This window comes from Panthera leo, chromosome B2, assembly GCF_018350215.1.
Source record: "Panthera leo isolate Ple1 chromosome B2, P.leo_Ple1_pat1.1, whole genome shotgun sequence".
Taxonomy (NCBI): domain Eukaryota; kingdom Metazoa; phylum Chordata; class Mammalia; order Carnivora; family Felidae; genus Panthera; species Panthera leo.
This window is the reverse complement of record NC_056683.1, coordinates 41,249,512-41,266,099: the sequence shown is the minus strand read 5'-3', so window position 1 is coordinate 41,266,099 and position 16,588 is coordinate 41,249,512. Positions and strand designations below refer to the sequence as shown.

At 43.3% G+C, this 16,588-nt stretch overlaps 1 protein-coding gene across 2 annotated transcripts in view; it reads left to right on the top strand.

The window, feature by feature from the left end:
- The window catches only part of XPO5 (exportin 5), a 48,485-nt gene that overhangs the window by 29,472 nt on the left and 2,425 nt on the right, over nucleotides 1-16,588 (top strand). For both annotated transcript variants that reach the window (XM_042938877.1, XM_042938876.1), the window contains exons 21-29: nucleotides 8,411-8,511; nucleotides 10,287-10,383; nucleotides 11,841-11,977; nucleotides 12,627-12,724; nucleotides 13,278-13,324; nucleotides 13,775-13,872; nucleotides 14,436-14,498; nucleotides 15,642-15,724; nucleotides 16,422-16,529. In XM_042938877.1, coding sequence (XP_042794811.1) covers nucleotides 8,411-8,511; nucleotides 10,287-10,383; nucleotides 11,841-11,977; nucleotides 12,627-12,724; nucleotides 13,278-13,324; nucleotides 13,775-13,872; nucleotides 14,436-14,498; nucleotides 15,642-15,724; nucleotides 16,422-16,529 — 832 coding nt within the window. The remainder of the gene's footprint in view (nucleotides 1-8,410; nucleotides 8,512-10,286; nucleotides 10,384-11,840; nucleotides 11,978-12,626; nucleotides 12,725-13,277; nucleotides 13,325-13,774; nucleotides 13,873-14,435; nucleotides 14,499-15,641; nucleotides 15,725-16,421; nucleotides 16,530-16,588) is intronic.

The window sequence follows — 16,588 nt, the reverse complement described above, 5'->3', positions numbered from 1 at the left end:
GGGCCCCACTCTAGTATTAAATCTGAATCTGTTTTTTAACAAGATCCCCAGGTGGTTTGTGCATACACTAAAGGTTCAGAGTCACTGTTACAAATCATAGGAGCCTAGTGTAAAGTGGAAGTAGGCCAAGCCTAGGCTTGTTGGTTACCTGAGGTATATTTGATGATTCAGGGACATTCGACAGTGAAAAGTAGGTTATAGCTAGAATTTAGTTCTTACTGGCCAAGGCAAAGTTTGATTCCTTTTTTATATTTTATAGTATTTCTGAGTTATATGTAGGTTAGAGCTCCGTTCCAGTGCTTTTGGCCTCTTACTCGGTGGGAAGAGCAGCATCTCAACTGGGCGAGCCAAATTACTCATGTCTTTGGGACGCTGCCCTAGAAGCATACTCCCTAGATCATCAGCTTAAGAATCAAAGGTCTTAATGTTGACCAAATTGGAGAGCTGGAGTATCTGAAAGAGTGGTCACTGGGGATATGTCTGTGGAAATAGGCAGTATTTTGTTCTGATTTCAAAAAGAAGAAAGATTTCAGTAAAGAAGTGGGCATGCATACTGAGAATGTAGTAAAATACTTAATCAAAGAAAGTTTTTTTTCCCATATTGATGTTTTTAAAACCAAAAGGTTCTTCTGTAGCTTGGAGAAAACTGCAAGTGATGAGGCCGGGTAGCAACACACACATCAACTGGGCCTTTCTAGGCTTGTGGCTGGAGGCCATGTGGTAAGAACCCAGACTTGGAAAGATGGTTCGTTTCTGTTTTGGCGAGACCTCAATAGTATGGTTGTCCCTATACTTTTCTAAGAGTTCAGTGTTTTTGAAAAATCCCAAAGTCAATCAAAAGAGATTTTGAAAAGTGTTTACCATGGTTATGGAGCAGTTCCATTCTTTTAAGTCATGTACATCTGGAGCTATTAGAGTTTTGTCTTGTTTTTTCAGTAAATTTTATCTTGAAGTATATAAGGGCACAAACAGATATAAGAAAAGGATAGGAATTATGGGTGCATGTAGATGAATTTTCACAAAGCGGACACATCCGTGTGATCAGCATCCAGATCAACAAACAACATTAGCAAACGGTCATTAACCCATTCCTCAAGGGTAACCACTATTCTTACCTTTCAACATTTTGCCTGGTTTTCTGAGCTTTATTAGTCAGAAGCATGCATGCCTTCTTGTCCGGCTTCTCTTGCTCAGTAACATGTTTGTGAGAGTCATCCAAGTTACTGCATGTAGTTGTGGTTTGTTCATTCTCGTTGCAGGTGTGGTAGTCTATCATGTAATTATGCTGTCACTTAGTCATTTAGCATTGACTTTTCAGTAGTTTCCAGCATTTCATTATGACAAACAGTGCAGTGGTGCTGCAGTTTGTATTCTAGTAAATGTGTTTGGTGTACACATAATTTCTGTTGGGTTGGGATGGAATCCTACATGTAGGAGTGGAGTTCTTAGTTTATAAGATATGCATATTTTCGGTTTTATAGACGTCTAGAACCAGATAGTTTTCTAAAGGGATGTACTCATTTACATTCTCTCCAGTTGTGTATTGGAGCTTTGAGTTTTAACTCCTTGTCAAATAGTCTTATAACACAAGACTGGCTCTTGAGCACTTGAAATGTGATTAATCTGAATTGAGGTAAGGTTTAAGTATAAAATACACACCAGATTTCGAAAACTTAGTACAAAGAAGGAATGTGATATATCTTGTTAATAATTTTTTGTATTGATGTTGAAATGATGGGTTTTTTGTTTTTTGTTTGTTTTTGATTTTTTTTTTTTTTTTTTTTTTTTTGGTGCATTGGGTTAATTAAAATATAATTAATGTAACTTGTTTTTGCTTTTTTAAGTTTGCCTGGCTAGAAAATTTTAATTGGCTTATGTGGTTTACATCATATTTCTGTTGGACAGTGTCATTCCTAGTGGGTCAGATGGAGACCACTGAGCAGTACAAAACATTCCTGAAATTAAAGATGATCTAAATAAATGGAAAGGAATCCCATAATCATGAATTGGAAGATTTACTTTTGTTAAGATAGAAAACTACACAAAGCAAACTACAGATTCAATGCAATCCTTGTTAAAATTCCAATGGCCTTTTTTGCAGAAATAGAAAAGTTGGGATCTTCAGATTAATATGGAATTGCAAGGGGCCCCAGAAAGCTAAAACAATCTTGAAAAAGAAGAACAAAGTTAGGGGACTCAAACTTCTCAGTTTCAAACTCCTCAGTCTCAATTCACTATAAAGTTAATTCTCAAAATAATTCGGTGCTGCCATAAGACCTGTAGAATGATGACCCAATCAGAAAATGGGCAAAAGAGGAGCACCTGGGTGGCTCAGTCAGTTAAGCGTCTGACTTCGGCTCAGGTCATGATCTCACGGTTCGTGAGTTCAAGCCCTGCGTCAGTATCTGTGCTGACAGCCTGGAGCCTGCTTTGGATTCTCCCTCTCCCCCTCTCCCCCTCTCCCCCTCTCCCCCTCTCCCCCTCTCCCCCTCTCCCCCTCTCCCCCTCTCCCCCTCTCCCCCTCTCCCCCTCTCCCCCTCTCCCCCTCTCCCCCTCTCCTCCTCCTCTCCCTCTCCTCCTCTCCTCCTCTCCCTCCGCCCCTCCCCCGCTCATGCTCTGTCTCTCAAAAATAAAAATAAACATTAAAACGTTAAAAAAATGGGCAAAAACCTGAACAGACATTGTTCCAAAGAAGTTATCAAATGGCCAACAAGCCCATGAAAATATGCTCATCATCATTAGACATTAGGAAAATGCAAATCAAAACTATGAGCTACCATTCCACATTCAGTAGGATGGTTGTAATAAAAAGTAATAATTTTTTAATTAAAAAAATGTTTTTTTCATGTTTATTTTTGAGAGAGAATGTGAGTGGGGGAGGAGCAGAGAGAGAGGGGGGGACACAATCTGAAGCAGGCTCCAGGCTCTGAGCTGTTAGCACGAAGCCCATCGCAGGGCTCAGACCCACAAACTGTGTGATCATGACCTGAACCGAAGTTGGAGGCTTAACCAACTGAGCCACCCAGGTGCCCCAAAAAGTAATAATTTAAAAAAAAAAAACAAAATTCTACGTGTTGACAAGGATGAGGAGAAACCCTTGTTCATTGCCTATGGGAACATAAAATGGTTCAACTACTATGGAAAATACTTTGGCAACTTTTCAGAAAATTAAATATAGAATTACACGACTTAGCATTTCCACTCACACGTATGTACCCAAAAGAATTGCCAATAAGTACACAAACGAACACTTGTTGACGCAGACAAATACTTGCTGACAATTGTTCTTCCAGCACTGTATCACGGTAGCCATTTGGTGGAAACAACTCAAATGTCCTTCCGTGGTTGAATGGATGAACAAAACATTGTACGTGCACATAATGGGATTTTGTTCAGCCATAAGAAGGAATGAAGTACTGTTAGCATTTTATAATGTAGCTGAATCTTGAAAACATTATGCTAAGTGAAAGAAGCCAGACACAGAAGACCACTATTGTGTAATTCCCTTTGTGTGAAATATCTAGAATAGGTAAATCTATAGAAACAGTAAATTGGTGGTTGCCAGAAGTTGCGGGAAGGGAGAAATGGAGATAACCTGCTACTACTTAACTGTTCCTACATTTTTAGTGCAAGTGTGCAGGGGAAGGCAGAGGGAGAAAGAATCCCAAGCAGGCTTCACACTGACAGCACTGAGCCTGATGTAGGGCTCCATCTCACAAACCGTGAGATCATAACCTGAGCCAAGATCAAGAGTAGGATGCTTAACCAACTGAGCCACCCAGGCCCCCTGTAACTATTCTACTTAATGGTTATGGGGGAAGAATGTGATCTGTCCTTGGCCCCTACAGTTCCTTGGCCCCTATAGTTCCCTGGTGTGAAACCTTTAAAAGTTGAGCTGGTGATTGCACAACATTGTGAATGTCATAAATACCACTGAATTGTATACATTTGAAAATGATTAATTTTCAGGGCGCCTGGCTGGCTCCTTTGGTGGAGCATGTGATTCCTGATCTTGAGGTTGTGAGTTCAAGCTCCACATTGGGTGTAGAGATTACTTAAAAATAAAATCTTTAAAAGGAAAAATGTAGTCTTTTGTGTTACTCTTCATTCCAGGAAATGAGCACAAACTTGGGGCACAACTGCATTTAGCAGCAATTCAACAATTGGCTATTAGTGTATCCATGCCCATGGCTTAGTGACTCTAGGCCACAGCCAGGCTCAGAAAGCTCAGATAAATTAAAGAATGACCACAAGGCCACAACTTAGGATGCAGTTTCTTCTACCCCTGCCTTGGTACAGGAGGAGGGCTATGAGACTAGTGTGTAATATATGCGTATCAGCCCCCACCTTGTTTCTAAGTGTGCCATCCTCTTACTCACCTTTGCTCATGCTGTTCCCCCTCACCTTTCCTCTTCTTTGCCTCAAATGCCTATTAAGTCATCAGGCTTTAACTCCAATGTTACCTGACCCTTCATTCTCTCCATGAGAGTTAACTGCTCCTTTCTGAATGCTCCTGAAGCCTTTTTAATGTGGCTGTCAAAGATTTGCCTGCTCCGTGAATGATTTCTTAAACAAGATGCAAGAAAAACCACGGTAAAGGTCAGTACGTTTGTGTTAAAACAAAAGCCCAGGAGGGGGCGCCTGGGTGGCTCAGTTGGTTAAACCTCCAGTTCTTGATTTCAGCTCAGGTCAATGATCTCACGGTTTCGTGAGTTCAACCCCTGTGTCGGACTCTGCGCTGGCAGCACGGAGCCTGCTTGGGATTCTCTCTCCCTCTTTCTGCCCCTCCCCCACTCGTGTTCTCACTTTCTCTCTCTCAAAATAAATAAATCAACAACAGCAACAAAAAAACTAAAGCCCAGGAAGATGACAGAGTAGGAAGCACCAGGAATCTGTCACCCCATCTAGAGAACAGTTGTATTGGCAGAATCTGTGTTGATTTTGGAACTCTGGAATCTTGAAGGCTTGCACCTTCCAGGGGAAGATTTGAACAGTAAATTGTGGTAATTTCAATCAATATCAGCTCCTAGCACAGTAGCAGCTACCCAGACCCCAGCCCTTTGACAGGCAGCTGGTGTTTCTGGAACAGTTTGTACACAGCTTGCAGAGCCAGGGTGAGCAAAATGGATCTAGCTCCCTAAATATTAGAGATCTGTGCTCTGATCACTGATTGCTACTTCTGATCACAGAGGTGCAGATACAGAAGTTGGCAGTGGTTATTGTACCTTTTCCCATTGTTGTAAGCCTCTTCCCTTCCTACTGAAGTAACATTGAGGAGATTTAAAGGGCCAGTCCCTCCCCCCCTTCATTTTTTGCCTTTCCTTTTTGTGAGCCACACTTTAAAGATTAGGGCATTCTAAACTGCATATATGGGGAAAATTAAAAAGTGGTCATGCATGACCAGGGAAAGGCTCAGAAAAGACCTGAAAAACCATTAAGTTAATACCTCAGTGGATCTTTGGCACAGAGATAGCCTACAACAATCAAACAACAGGATGGGGAAGGAGAAGAATATGATTTTCAGAATTAACCACAACATTAGACCCAAATGTCTGGTGTTCAGCCAAAAATCAGAAGGCATGCAAAGAAACAGGAAAATATGACCCATTCAGAGGAGAAAATAAATTAACAGAATCCGTCTCTGAAGAAGATCTAATGGGAGATCTACTGGACAAAGACTTTAAAACAGCTGTCTTGGGGCGCCTGGGTGGCTTGGTCGGTTGAGCGTCCGACTTTGGCTCAGGTCATGATCTCATAGTTCATGGGTTCGAGCCCCACGTTGGGCTCTTTGCTGACAGCTCAGAGCCTGGTGCCTGCTTCAGATTCTGCATCTCCTTCCCCCTTCCCCATTTATGCTCTCTCTCTCTCTCTCTTTCAAAAATAAATAAAGATTAAAAAAAAATTTAATTAAGAAAATAAAACAGCTGTCTTAAAGATGCTCAAAGAATTAGAGAAAGATGTGGAGAAAGAAAGAATGTGTGAACAAAATGGTAATATCAATAAAGAAACAAAACCTAAAAGGAAGCAAAAAAATGCTAGAGCTGAGAAGTACAGTAACTGAAATGAAAAATTCACTAGAGAGATTCAAAGGCGGATTTCAACAGCAGAGTGCAGGGCTGCCTGGCTGGCTCAGTCAGAGGAGCATGTGACTATTGACCTCAGGGTCATGAGTTCAAGTCCCACATTGGGTGTAGAGATTACTAAAATAATTTTTTTAAAGAAGTGCAGATAGGACAATGGAAATTAATGAGGCTGAAAATGAAAAAAAAGATTAAGGGAAAAGGAACAACCTAAAGAACCTGTGGTCACTCAAAGTAATATGAATCGTGGGAGTACAGCGTTGGTGGGTATATAAAATGGTACAGCTGCTGCAGAAAAGAGTTGAACAGTTCCTCAAAAAAAAAGAAAAAAAAATGCTATATGATCCAACAATTCCATTTGTGAGTTTTCAAAAGAATTGAAAGCAGGGTCTCAAAGAGGTATTTATATACTCAAATTCATAGCAGGACTATTCACTCTAGCTAAAACGTGGAAGCAGGAGTGCCCCGGCTGGCTCAGTCAGTAGAGCATGTGACTCTTGATATCGGGGTTGTAAGTTCGAGCCCCACATTGGGTGTAGAGATTACTTAAAAATAAAATCTTTTTTAAAAAATGTGGAAGCAACCCAAGTGTCCATCAGAGGATGAATGTGATAGATTAGGTGCCATAGAGTATCATTCAGCTTTTAAACGGAAGGAAATTCTTCAATATGCTACAACATTAATGAACCTTGAGGACATTGTGCTAAGTGAAATAAACCAGTCACAAAAGGACAGATCCTATATGGTTCCAGTTATACAAGATGCTTAGTATGGTCAGAATCATAAAGACAGTATAGTGGTTGCCAGGAGCTGGGGGAGAGAGGAATGGGGAGATATTGTTTAGTAGGTACAGAGTTTCAGTTTTATAAGCCAAAAATGGGGGGAGGGGGGTGGTGAAGGTTGCACAACAGTATGAGTGTATGTAGCACCACTGAACTGTATGCTTAAAAATGATAAATTTGGGGATGCCTGACTGACTCAGTTGGTAGAGCATGCAACTCTTAATCTCAGGGTTCTAAATTCAAGCCCCACGTTGAGTGTAGAGATTACTTAAAAATAAAAATGTTTTTTAAAAATGCTCAATTTTATATGTATTTTACCAAAATGGGAAAAACAGGGGGCATAAAGCCTACTGGAAATATCAATGTAAGCAAATCAGCCACAGACCGGGAGAAGGTATCTGCAACCCATGAGTTGCAAAGCACCAGTATCCAGTGATTCTACCTGTCTGTGTCCACCATAGAGACATAACAGACTCTCGCACACATACCCAAGGATACCTCTGCAGAAAAGCTCATTGCTAGAAATGGAGACAAACTTACTAGCTCTCAGGGGAGACATACTGGAATTAATTGGTATTCTAAAAGTTTAAATGATTGTACTGAGTGTAAATGATTAGATGTACAATGTTGAGGGTACCTGGCTGGCTCAGAAGAGCATGCGACTCTTGATCTCAGGGTCATGAGTTTGAGCCCCATGTTGGGTGCAGAGGTTACTTAAATAAAACTGGAAAAGAAAACAGTGCTGAGCATTTTTTTAACTTAAATAAGCATGGTCTAAAATGATCTGGTCGGTGTGCTGCTTAAATATTTAATCCTGATGGTGTCTCTTATGTAATTTTCTCTCTGTTTGAAATGTTTTTATAATTAACTTTTAGAAGAAAAATAAGTAGATATGCTCTCCGGCTGTAGATGGTTCAGTGGTGCCGTTGGTTATGGGCAAGAGGGCTGACATCTGTGGATGGCAGGTAGCTCGGGCCTATGGTCATTGCTCCCTAGCCATGCACAGCCAGTGAGTGCTCCGGTGAGTCATTTTGGTCTCATGTTGGGAACTGTGACTCTTCTTTGAGGAGGCAGAAACAACTATCAGAGCATTCTAGGGTCCATGCTCTTAGAGTGAGACCCAAATATCTGAAAAGTAGGGGCATTTTATTACCTTCTCTGTGTTCCTGCCTATAAAAACACAGTGCCTCTGACATTTCATCCTATGTCACCTGCAGTCTGCAAATTGGGAGTGTTTAGGCAATTGTCTCAGGATTAAAAGAATTTCCCTTTCTGGCTTTAGACTGTGATGCCATCCAGCTGTCTGTAGGATTTGCTTCTCGTCTTGATTGCTTCTAGGTGTTGAATACTATACAACCAAATACTCTATTCCTGTTTCCAGGGAAACATTTAAATGTTTATACCCTATTTTCTTTTCCCTGCAGGGAGCAGTGTTGACAGGGAGATCTTGTCTATGTAAAGTATTTCACCTGAATTACAAGGTGAAACCCATTCTTTCCTTCTGCAGCAGACTAGGAAAAGTTCACATAGTATCCTTGTTTCTTGCAGAACTCACAATACTTTATATGCACCAGAAATGCTAGCCAAGATGGCAGAGCCTTTCACAAAGGCTCTGGATATGCTTGAAGCGGAAAAATCTGCTATTTTGGGTAAGAAATCTAACTTTTTTTTTCTTGTCTTGAAGTTTGCCTTATCTCTCACGGACTCCTCAGGCAGCTTCAGTGTGCTGTGTGTCATCACCTCCTTCTCACCTAGCACTACTTGACTGTTTTTGTCATGGAGTTCCTACAGGGTCTCTAGGAACAAGTGCGTTTACTTCATTATCTTAGGGTATAGAGGTCTTTGGAGGCTGTTTCTCCCCTGTGTTAACCCTGTGTAGTGGCATGTGTCAGAGCCTTTAGATTATAAATAAACCACGGTTTTCTGCCATGAAGGATATTAGCATACTTTCCTGCTTTCATATGTGAAGAAAAAAGGCGTTAAAATGGTTAAGTTCAAATTGCTTTAATTAGCAAAATATTATATGTGTTACCAAAAATTTCAAAGGAATAGATCCTAAACCATGTTTCCCATTTGTTACCTTGATTCGAATGTTGCTTTAACTCATTCTTCCCATTAGCAGATAACTGTGCAATCGTGTGACATGTGCTGTAAAGGAAAGTGGCCATGTGTTTATTGGGAGACCTCACCCAGTGTTGGAGAGGAATCAGAAGACTACCTCCTAGTGGAGACTTGAAGGAGGAGTAGGAAAGATCTCATCAGGCTGGGGGGCAAGAGAAGATGTTGAGCATTGTGGGCAAGCAGAATGGCAGGTAGAAGATCCTGAGGCATGTAGGAAAGAGCTTGGTATGTCTAGGGAATAGAGAATGGTGACTCATGTGGCTGGAATAGAGAGCAAGGCAGTGGTTAGAAGTTAGAGCCAGAGACATCCAGAGTTGTCTAAATAAACCGTGTGCCCATTTCTAAAGCTTCATGCTGGCTCACCATCACAGTCCCCACGGTATCTCTTCATTCCCAGCCATAACCTCTGCCTGGGCCTAGTTGTGATTAAGCAGTGAGCATTCCCCAGCTGTGACATTCATGAAAGGAAGGGTGTTAGTTTGCCTTTCCGGAACTTGTGTCTGCCTCGGCCTACATGGTCCTGGACCATTTCCTGTAGCACCACTGCATTAAGGTCCACATTACAGGGGGAAAAAAAGAAGAACTTCCAAGAAATATCTTGCAATCAATTTAAAAAGTAGCTGTCGCTTTACCACCCATTACCCTCGCCTCCATTCAGCCATTCAAACTAAGCCAGGAATTCCTGTTGTAGAAATAGATGGTGACCCAAAACATACTAGAATGGACAAACAGTTCCCCTCTAGCAGCTTCCAGCCATGAGCAAGACTTGAAATATAAAACTGTCTCTGATGGGATGTATAGATCTTTTGGATCTTATAGAACTCTTAAATTATACTATGATTAGTTTTCATTTTGGGTTTCATTAGTTTCATGATCAGATCATTTTGATCTGCTATATATCTTGGGCTTTTGCTTAAAATGTTGCTTGAAAAAGAGGTTCCACAACTGAAAAAGGGAAGAGGGCATTCCCAGTGCTTTTGGAGAGATCATTTTGAGCTGTCATTGTGTGTTTTGGTATAAGTCCCATCTGGAGAAACCCCCCAGCAAAAGTTGGAGTGCCCAGGTCTAGTCTGAAGTCCTGCATACTTAAATAGTTTCCACCTTTCCCCACCAAAACAGTGTTGTAACAGTCACTTTGAGGGAAGCTCTTAGCACCTCCAGCTGGTAGAAGACTCGGCCAGCTGTTTTGCGTTTACAGCACTTCTCACCCCCACTTCCAAACCATATCTGCCTGCTGTAGGGTGTTGGCAGGTAAGACCCTTGGCAGCAGAACAGCATGTTCCTGACCCATCTTTCTCCATAGGATTACCTCAGCCCCTCTTGGAACTGAATGACTCTCCTGTCTACAAAACGGTCTTGGAAAGAATGCAGCGTTTCTTCTGCACCCTCTATGAAAACTGGTAAGGAACTGACGCTATCTCCCCATATTTTCTTTTTATTTCTTTTTAAAATTTTTAATGTTTATTTTTGAGAGAGAGAGAGACAGAGTGTGAGAGGGGGAGGGGCAGAGAGAGAAGGTGACAAGAATCCAAAGCAGGCTCTAGGCTCCGAGCTGTCAGCACAGAGCCCGATGCGGGGCCCAAATTCACAAACAAGTGAGATCATTACCTGAGCCGAAGTTGGACACTTAACCAACCGAGCCACCCAGGCGCCCCTCCATATTTTCTGTTTAGACATGCATAGTAAAGGAATGTCATGGATAGGACTTTCGATGTAGAATTCTAGTGTACAGGTAAGATGAAGCAAGAATTTGACAGGAGACCAGTGATTGTAGTGCCACACCAAAATGAACTGGCTGGCTTTCATGTGTATGCTTTTTTATAATTGTCATAGTGCCTCAGTCCTAGCCATGACTTGAGTGAGATTTTATGCCTAACTTGTCTTCTTCCAGTGCCTAAAATGATGAGACCACAGTATAAGATACAGTGAGTGGTGATGCATTTTCTCAGAGCCCTCACTACTCATAGCTGCTTTTTTTTGTGAGAGCATGAGCAGGGGAGGGACAGAGAGAGGGAGAGAACCCCAAGGAGGTTCCACACTATAAGTGCAGAGCCCAGCTCAGGGCTCGATCTCAAAAACGGTGAGATCATGACCTGAGCTGAAATCAAGACTCGGACACTTGACTGACTGTGCCACCCAGGCTGCCTCTGGAGGCAGCTAGCCGGACTTTGTCTTTGGGTCCTGGTTGTAGGATGGGGAGGTAACTTGCCCTCCTGTAGCACACCACACTCCAGGCATTGTCCTTAGTCACCCACCGCTCCAATCAGCCAAGCTAACAAAAAGAGAATCTTCATTGACAATCCATATTGCTTATGAAGTAATGATTGCTATTGTTGCTCTTGGGTGCCAACATCTGTCTTTAAAAAGATGCTACATCGGGGCACCTGGCTGGCTCAGTCAGTTGAGCATCCAACTCTTGGTTTCAGTTCAGGTCATCATCTCATGGTTCATGGGATCGAGCCCCATGTCAGGCTCTGCACTGACAGCACAGAGCCTGCTTGGGATTTTCTTTCTCTTTCTCTTTCTCTTTCTCTCTTTCTCTTTCTCTTTCTCTTTCTTTCTCTTTCTCTCTCTCTCTCCCTCCCTCCCTCCCTCCCTCCCTCCCTCCCTCCGTCCTTCCCCCTGCCCCTCCCCCACTCACACATGCTCTCGTGCTCTCTCTCAAAATAAATAAACATCTATCAAGTGTCTAAGCTTAAAGGTGGGTGAGGGGTGTGTTACTGATTAAGCTTAAGTTCTCTTAAGGAGTAAATGCAGTTTCTTTTCTAGCTGAGAAGTGTAGACTAGAAATTCCTGGGGCATTCAGAGCTAATAATAACAAATGTGGGATGTAAATGCTGTGGTTTTTCCCTTACAGTTTTCATATCCTAGGGAAGGCAGGTCCTTCCATGCAGCAGGACTTTTACACCGTGGAGCACCTTGCTACTCAGCTCCTCAGCTCGGCCTTTGTCAACTTGAACAATATTCCCGACTACCGACTCAGACCCATGCTTCATATCCTTTCCAAAGTCCCTAGATAACCCAGAGGGCCAGAAGATTGAAGACAGGAACAGCTGTCAGACACCGGAGGAGGCAGAGCTGAGCAGTGTGGAATAGATGGAATCCTTTATCTATGTGTGTGATAACCCCATTAAACAGAAAAAAAGATTCATATAAATGGCAGGAAAAATATGAAGGCAGTCCAGGGCTCTTGAAAGTGTTCTCCTGAGGGGTAGATCTTGACCATCCCACTTCTTGGAAATGTGAAAGATAAAAGCTTTTATCTCTTTTCTGTATCCTGTCAGGTGCCTCCTCATACTTCATTCTCATTTGGACTCTTTTCTGTTTTCGAGAGTATCTCTCTTCCCAGAAGTTACAAGGAGAATGGTAAAAGAGAGTTTATTATGAAGGTGTCCCTCTTCTTTTTTCCTTCCAGGCAAATAAGTGCCCATAATGGGCAGCCTGGGATTTCTGGAAAAGAGCTTGAAGAGTTTTGCCTGTTAAGACAGAATGTCCATGGCATCTTGCAGGTCCTTTGGGGGTTGACTCTGCCCGAGGGCATAGCCTGCTGCCTGGCAGGTTTCCAGCCTGGCAGGTGAGGGGATGCCTTGGAATGGGAGGGGTATGTGCTCATGTTCTAAAACTTCTTAACCTGCCGCGGCATGGGTCTTTGTGAAGCCTCTGGTGCTCTTCTGTCCCCCAGAGCACTATGAAGCCCTGGTGTCTCCAATCCTTGGACCTCTTTTCACCTACCTCCACATGGTAAGAGATCGGTCAGAAAGGATAGCAAAGAGCCCTCTTGGGCAGGTTGGCCTCTCATGAGTCTTGCAAGTCAGGAGTTCCTGGAAGTATTTCCTGGCTCTGTCCAGATGGCCACACAGCTGTCCCACTCCAGCAGACTTTTCCTTGCTGCAGTGGATTGAGCACCCCCGAGAACTAAACTGGTTTGGTTGCCCTTGAAGACCTGCAGACTCCACTTCTGCCCCTGACCTCCTATTAACTGAGGAGAGGTGGTCAGGGGAGTGCTTCCTCTGGGTCTGTTTCCCTGATGGTGGAATTAAGCAGGAGGACCAGCTGGGTGGAGAACAGATGTGTCCAGAGAGACCTGGGAATTGTATAGTATTGATCCTTTTGAAGCAAAGAAGTGTTTCGTACACTGTCCTCGTCACTTTGTTTACCTTATGGGGTCTCCCAGGGCTCTGTCATTGAGATCTAGAATCATCCTTGGCTAATTCTGATCATGAAGTGGACTTAGATATTGTGTGTTCCAACCTCCTCACCACTACTGCCATTTATTTCCCTTTTGTTTTCCCAGAGGCTTTCCCAAAAATGGCACGTCATCAACCAGAGGAGCCTGCTGTGGTAAGGAACATCTCTCCTCCTGTGGAAGTACTGGCAGCCAGCTTTGGGGTGGGAGATGAGAGACAGTGGGAAGGGGAAGTTCTGCCATTCAAGGCTAGAAAGCACTAGGTTATGGTCATCCTCAGCCTGGATGGTAGATGGCTTGTCTGTGACCATTAGGCATACTCAGGTCAAGTCTTCATAGGGGGCATCTTCAGCTGCCTTAGGAGGATACTGAGACATCCTTATCCACTTTGGATTTTGATCCAGGACCTCTATCCAACTGGATATTGTCAAATAATAACGTCTTCCTCAGTGGATCATTGCTGTCCGTTCCCAACATTTGTGTGAAATGTAGACCAAAGGGAGCCAGGAGAAGGAAATGAGCACAGAGGGTCTGGTTAAGGTCACTGTTTTCCTTGACCTTCCCTTTTGCACTCCCATGGAACTTGGCCCCCTGCTTTTCTGCAGTGGAGAAGATGAGACCGCAGATGAAAACCCAGAGTCTCAAGAGATGTTAGAGGAACAACTGGTGAGGATGTTAACCCGAGAAGTCATGGACCTAATCAGTAAGTGGCATGTGGGAATTAGGGGTAGTAGAGAAGACTTTTTCTAGAAGAAGAACTGGTCACTCACCCACCTCCCTTAAGGCATGTTTACAGCAATACTGACAGATTAATTAAGAAATAATTAACTAGATAGAAACCAGGTAGTCAAATCAACTTAAGGACATCCTACGAATTGCAAAGCAAGAGGAATTTCGATCAATGGTAGGAGTAACTTCCTAGTTTTGTCAGAATATGGAGAATTCTTAATTCTTAGACGACATGAAGATGCCCAATTTTCTTTGTTGGTCATTTCATTTGTTTGGTATCCAAAATAGACCAAGGATGTATCAGGCTTCCTCTTTTGGTTACTTACTCCGAGAATCCTATAATTTCTCTCTAGTTAGCTGAACTTAAAGAGGGACCAGAGCAGTCTGGTCAAACACCTCTGTTTCTCCTGGTAAAAGTGATTTTGTGCCTGGACAGTGTCCCACTTTCCCCCATCTTCACCTGCCTGAAGACCGTTTGGAATTCATTGGCCTGAGGTGGCTATTGTTCAGTCCAGTAACCCCACTTTCTTGCTTTAGCGGTATGCTGTGTTTCAAAGAAAGGTGCTGACCATGGTACTGCTCCCCCTACAGATGGAGATGGTAAGTGAGCTTGTTGTTTGGCCCTCAGAGGTCTGCCCTTAGACTCCTAAATATTGTCCCTTTTGTAGCCAGGTCAGTTCCTGTAGAACTAGCAGTTTGGGGTGGGTGAGATGTACATCTAGCTTTTCTCTCTGTTGGCTCTTTTGCTGTGTTCCTCCGGCATACTCCCACCTCAGAGCTTTTGCACTTGCTATTTCCTCTATTAGGATAATTTTCCTCCCAACTGTATACGTGGCCTGTTCCCCTGCTTCATTCAGATACTCTGCTCAGTTGTCACCTCTGAGAGGTGTTCCATAATCAACCTATAAAAACTAGTGGGGGGCCTGGGTGGCTCAGTCAGTTGAGCATCCGACTTCAGCTCAGGTCATGATCTTGTCATTTGTGAGTTCGAGCTCTGTGTTGGGCTCGCTGCTGTCAGCCTGTCCACGCAGAACCCACTTCAGATCCTCTGTCCCTCTTTCTGCCCCTCCCCCACCCATTCTCCCTCTCTCCCCCCGTCTCTCAAAAAATAAATAAAACATAAAAAAACAACCCAGCCACGCTTATTCTTCCTTTGCTTTATTTTTCTTCATAGCACTTATCACTGCCTGACATTGTTTTATTTCACTTGTTCATTTGTCACCTGTCTTCCTCATTAGAATGTAAACTATCAGGGAAGGGACTTTTTCCTATTCCTGTTACATCCCCAGTAACTAAGTGTCTGCTACAGTGGGGTCCTCATTTTTAAGTAACTGTCCAGAGTTTCCCACTATTTTCTCTTTTGTTTTTGTTTTTGTTTATTTTTTTAAGAGAGACAGAGTGTGAGTGGGGGAGGGGCAGAGAGAGAGGGAGGCACAGAATCTGAAGCAGGCTCCAGGCTCCGAGCTGTCAGCACAGAGCCTGACACAGGGCTCAAACTCATGAACCGTGAGATCATGACCTGAGTGGAAGTTGGATGCGTAACTGACTGCAGCCAGATGTGTCTCTAGACCTGCCATGAGCTGGGCTTCTACACCCTTCCATGAAGTTGGGGGGCTGTCCAGGACTACTTACTTACCAGTCAGCCCAGGTTACTCAGGTTTCCTTTACTTGGTGGACTTCTATCAGAACAGGATCCTCTTCTCTGTTCTGAAAGGATGAAGCTTAATATCTCTTTGCTTACAGATGAAGAGATGATGGCCACAGAGGTAGCCCCCTCAGCCATGGCGGAGCTTACAGACCTGGGCAAATGTCTAATGAAGCATGAGGTGTGTGGAGGGGACAGGTGATGTTTTTCTCCTTTCCTGGTATGGCACCAGTTTCCACTTTTCTCAATCTGTGATGCCATCAAAGAATTTTGGGGGGCTAATGCTGCTTTATTAACTTCCTGGTTCCTAAAGCCTCCAGAAAGCAGTAGAAAAAGGTCAAGGTGTCTCCCATGCTAGCATGGGCAGAGGCTTTCAGAAAAACACACGGGCACACTGTGGTGTTCAGCCTCCCCCAGGCCTGAGCTTAGTCTCCTTGCACATTGGTTTTCACTTCTATATTGGTGGTTTTTTCTTCTTTTTTTTTTTTTTTAATTTTTTTAACGTTTATTTATTTTTGAGACAGAGAGAGACAGAGCATGAACGGGGGAGGGTCAGAGAGAGGGAGACACAGAATCTGAAATGGGCTCCAGGCTCTGAGCTGTCAGCACAGAGCCTGACGCGGGGCTCGAACTCACGGACCGTGAGATCATGACCTGAGCCGAAGTCAGCCGCTCAACCAACTGAGCCACCCAGGCGCCCCGGTTTTTTCTTCTTTTTGACTGCTAGATATACATAGAGAGGAGGGAAGTTTGTCCTCAGTTGCTATTTTTGTCATGTTCCTCCTCACCTGTTAAAATCCCAGCTCCTCATGTATAGGAATACTCAGAAAATTAATGTGTAAATTTTCTCATTGTAATCCTTCATCCTTTTCTGCTAGGATGTTTGTACGGCGCTATTAATTACAGCCTTCAATTCCCTTGCTTGGAAGGATACTCTGTCCTGTCAGAGGACGACCACACAGCTCTGCTGGCCTCTGCTCAAACAAGTATGGTTATTCACCCCTTCTCACTCCTTATGAAAGGCTGGGGTCATGAGGATTGACTG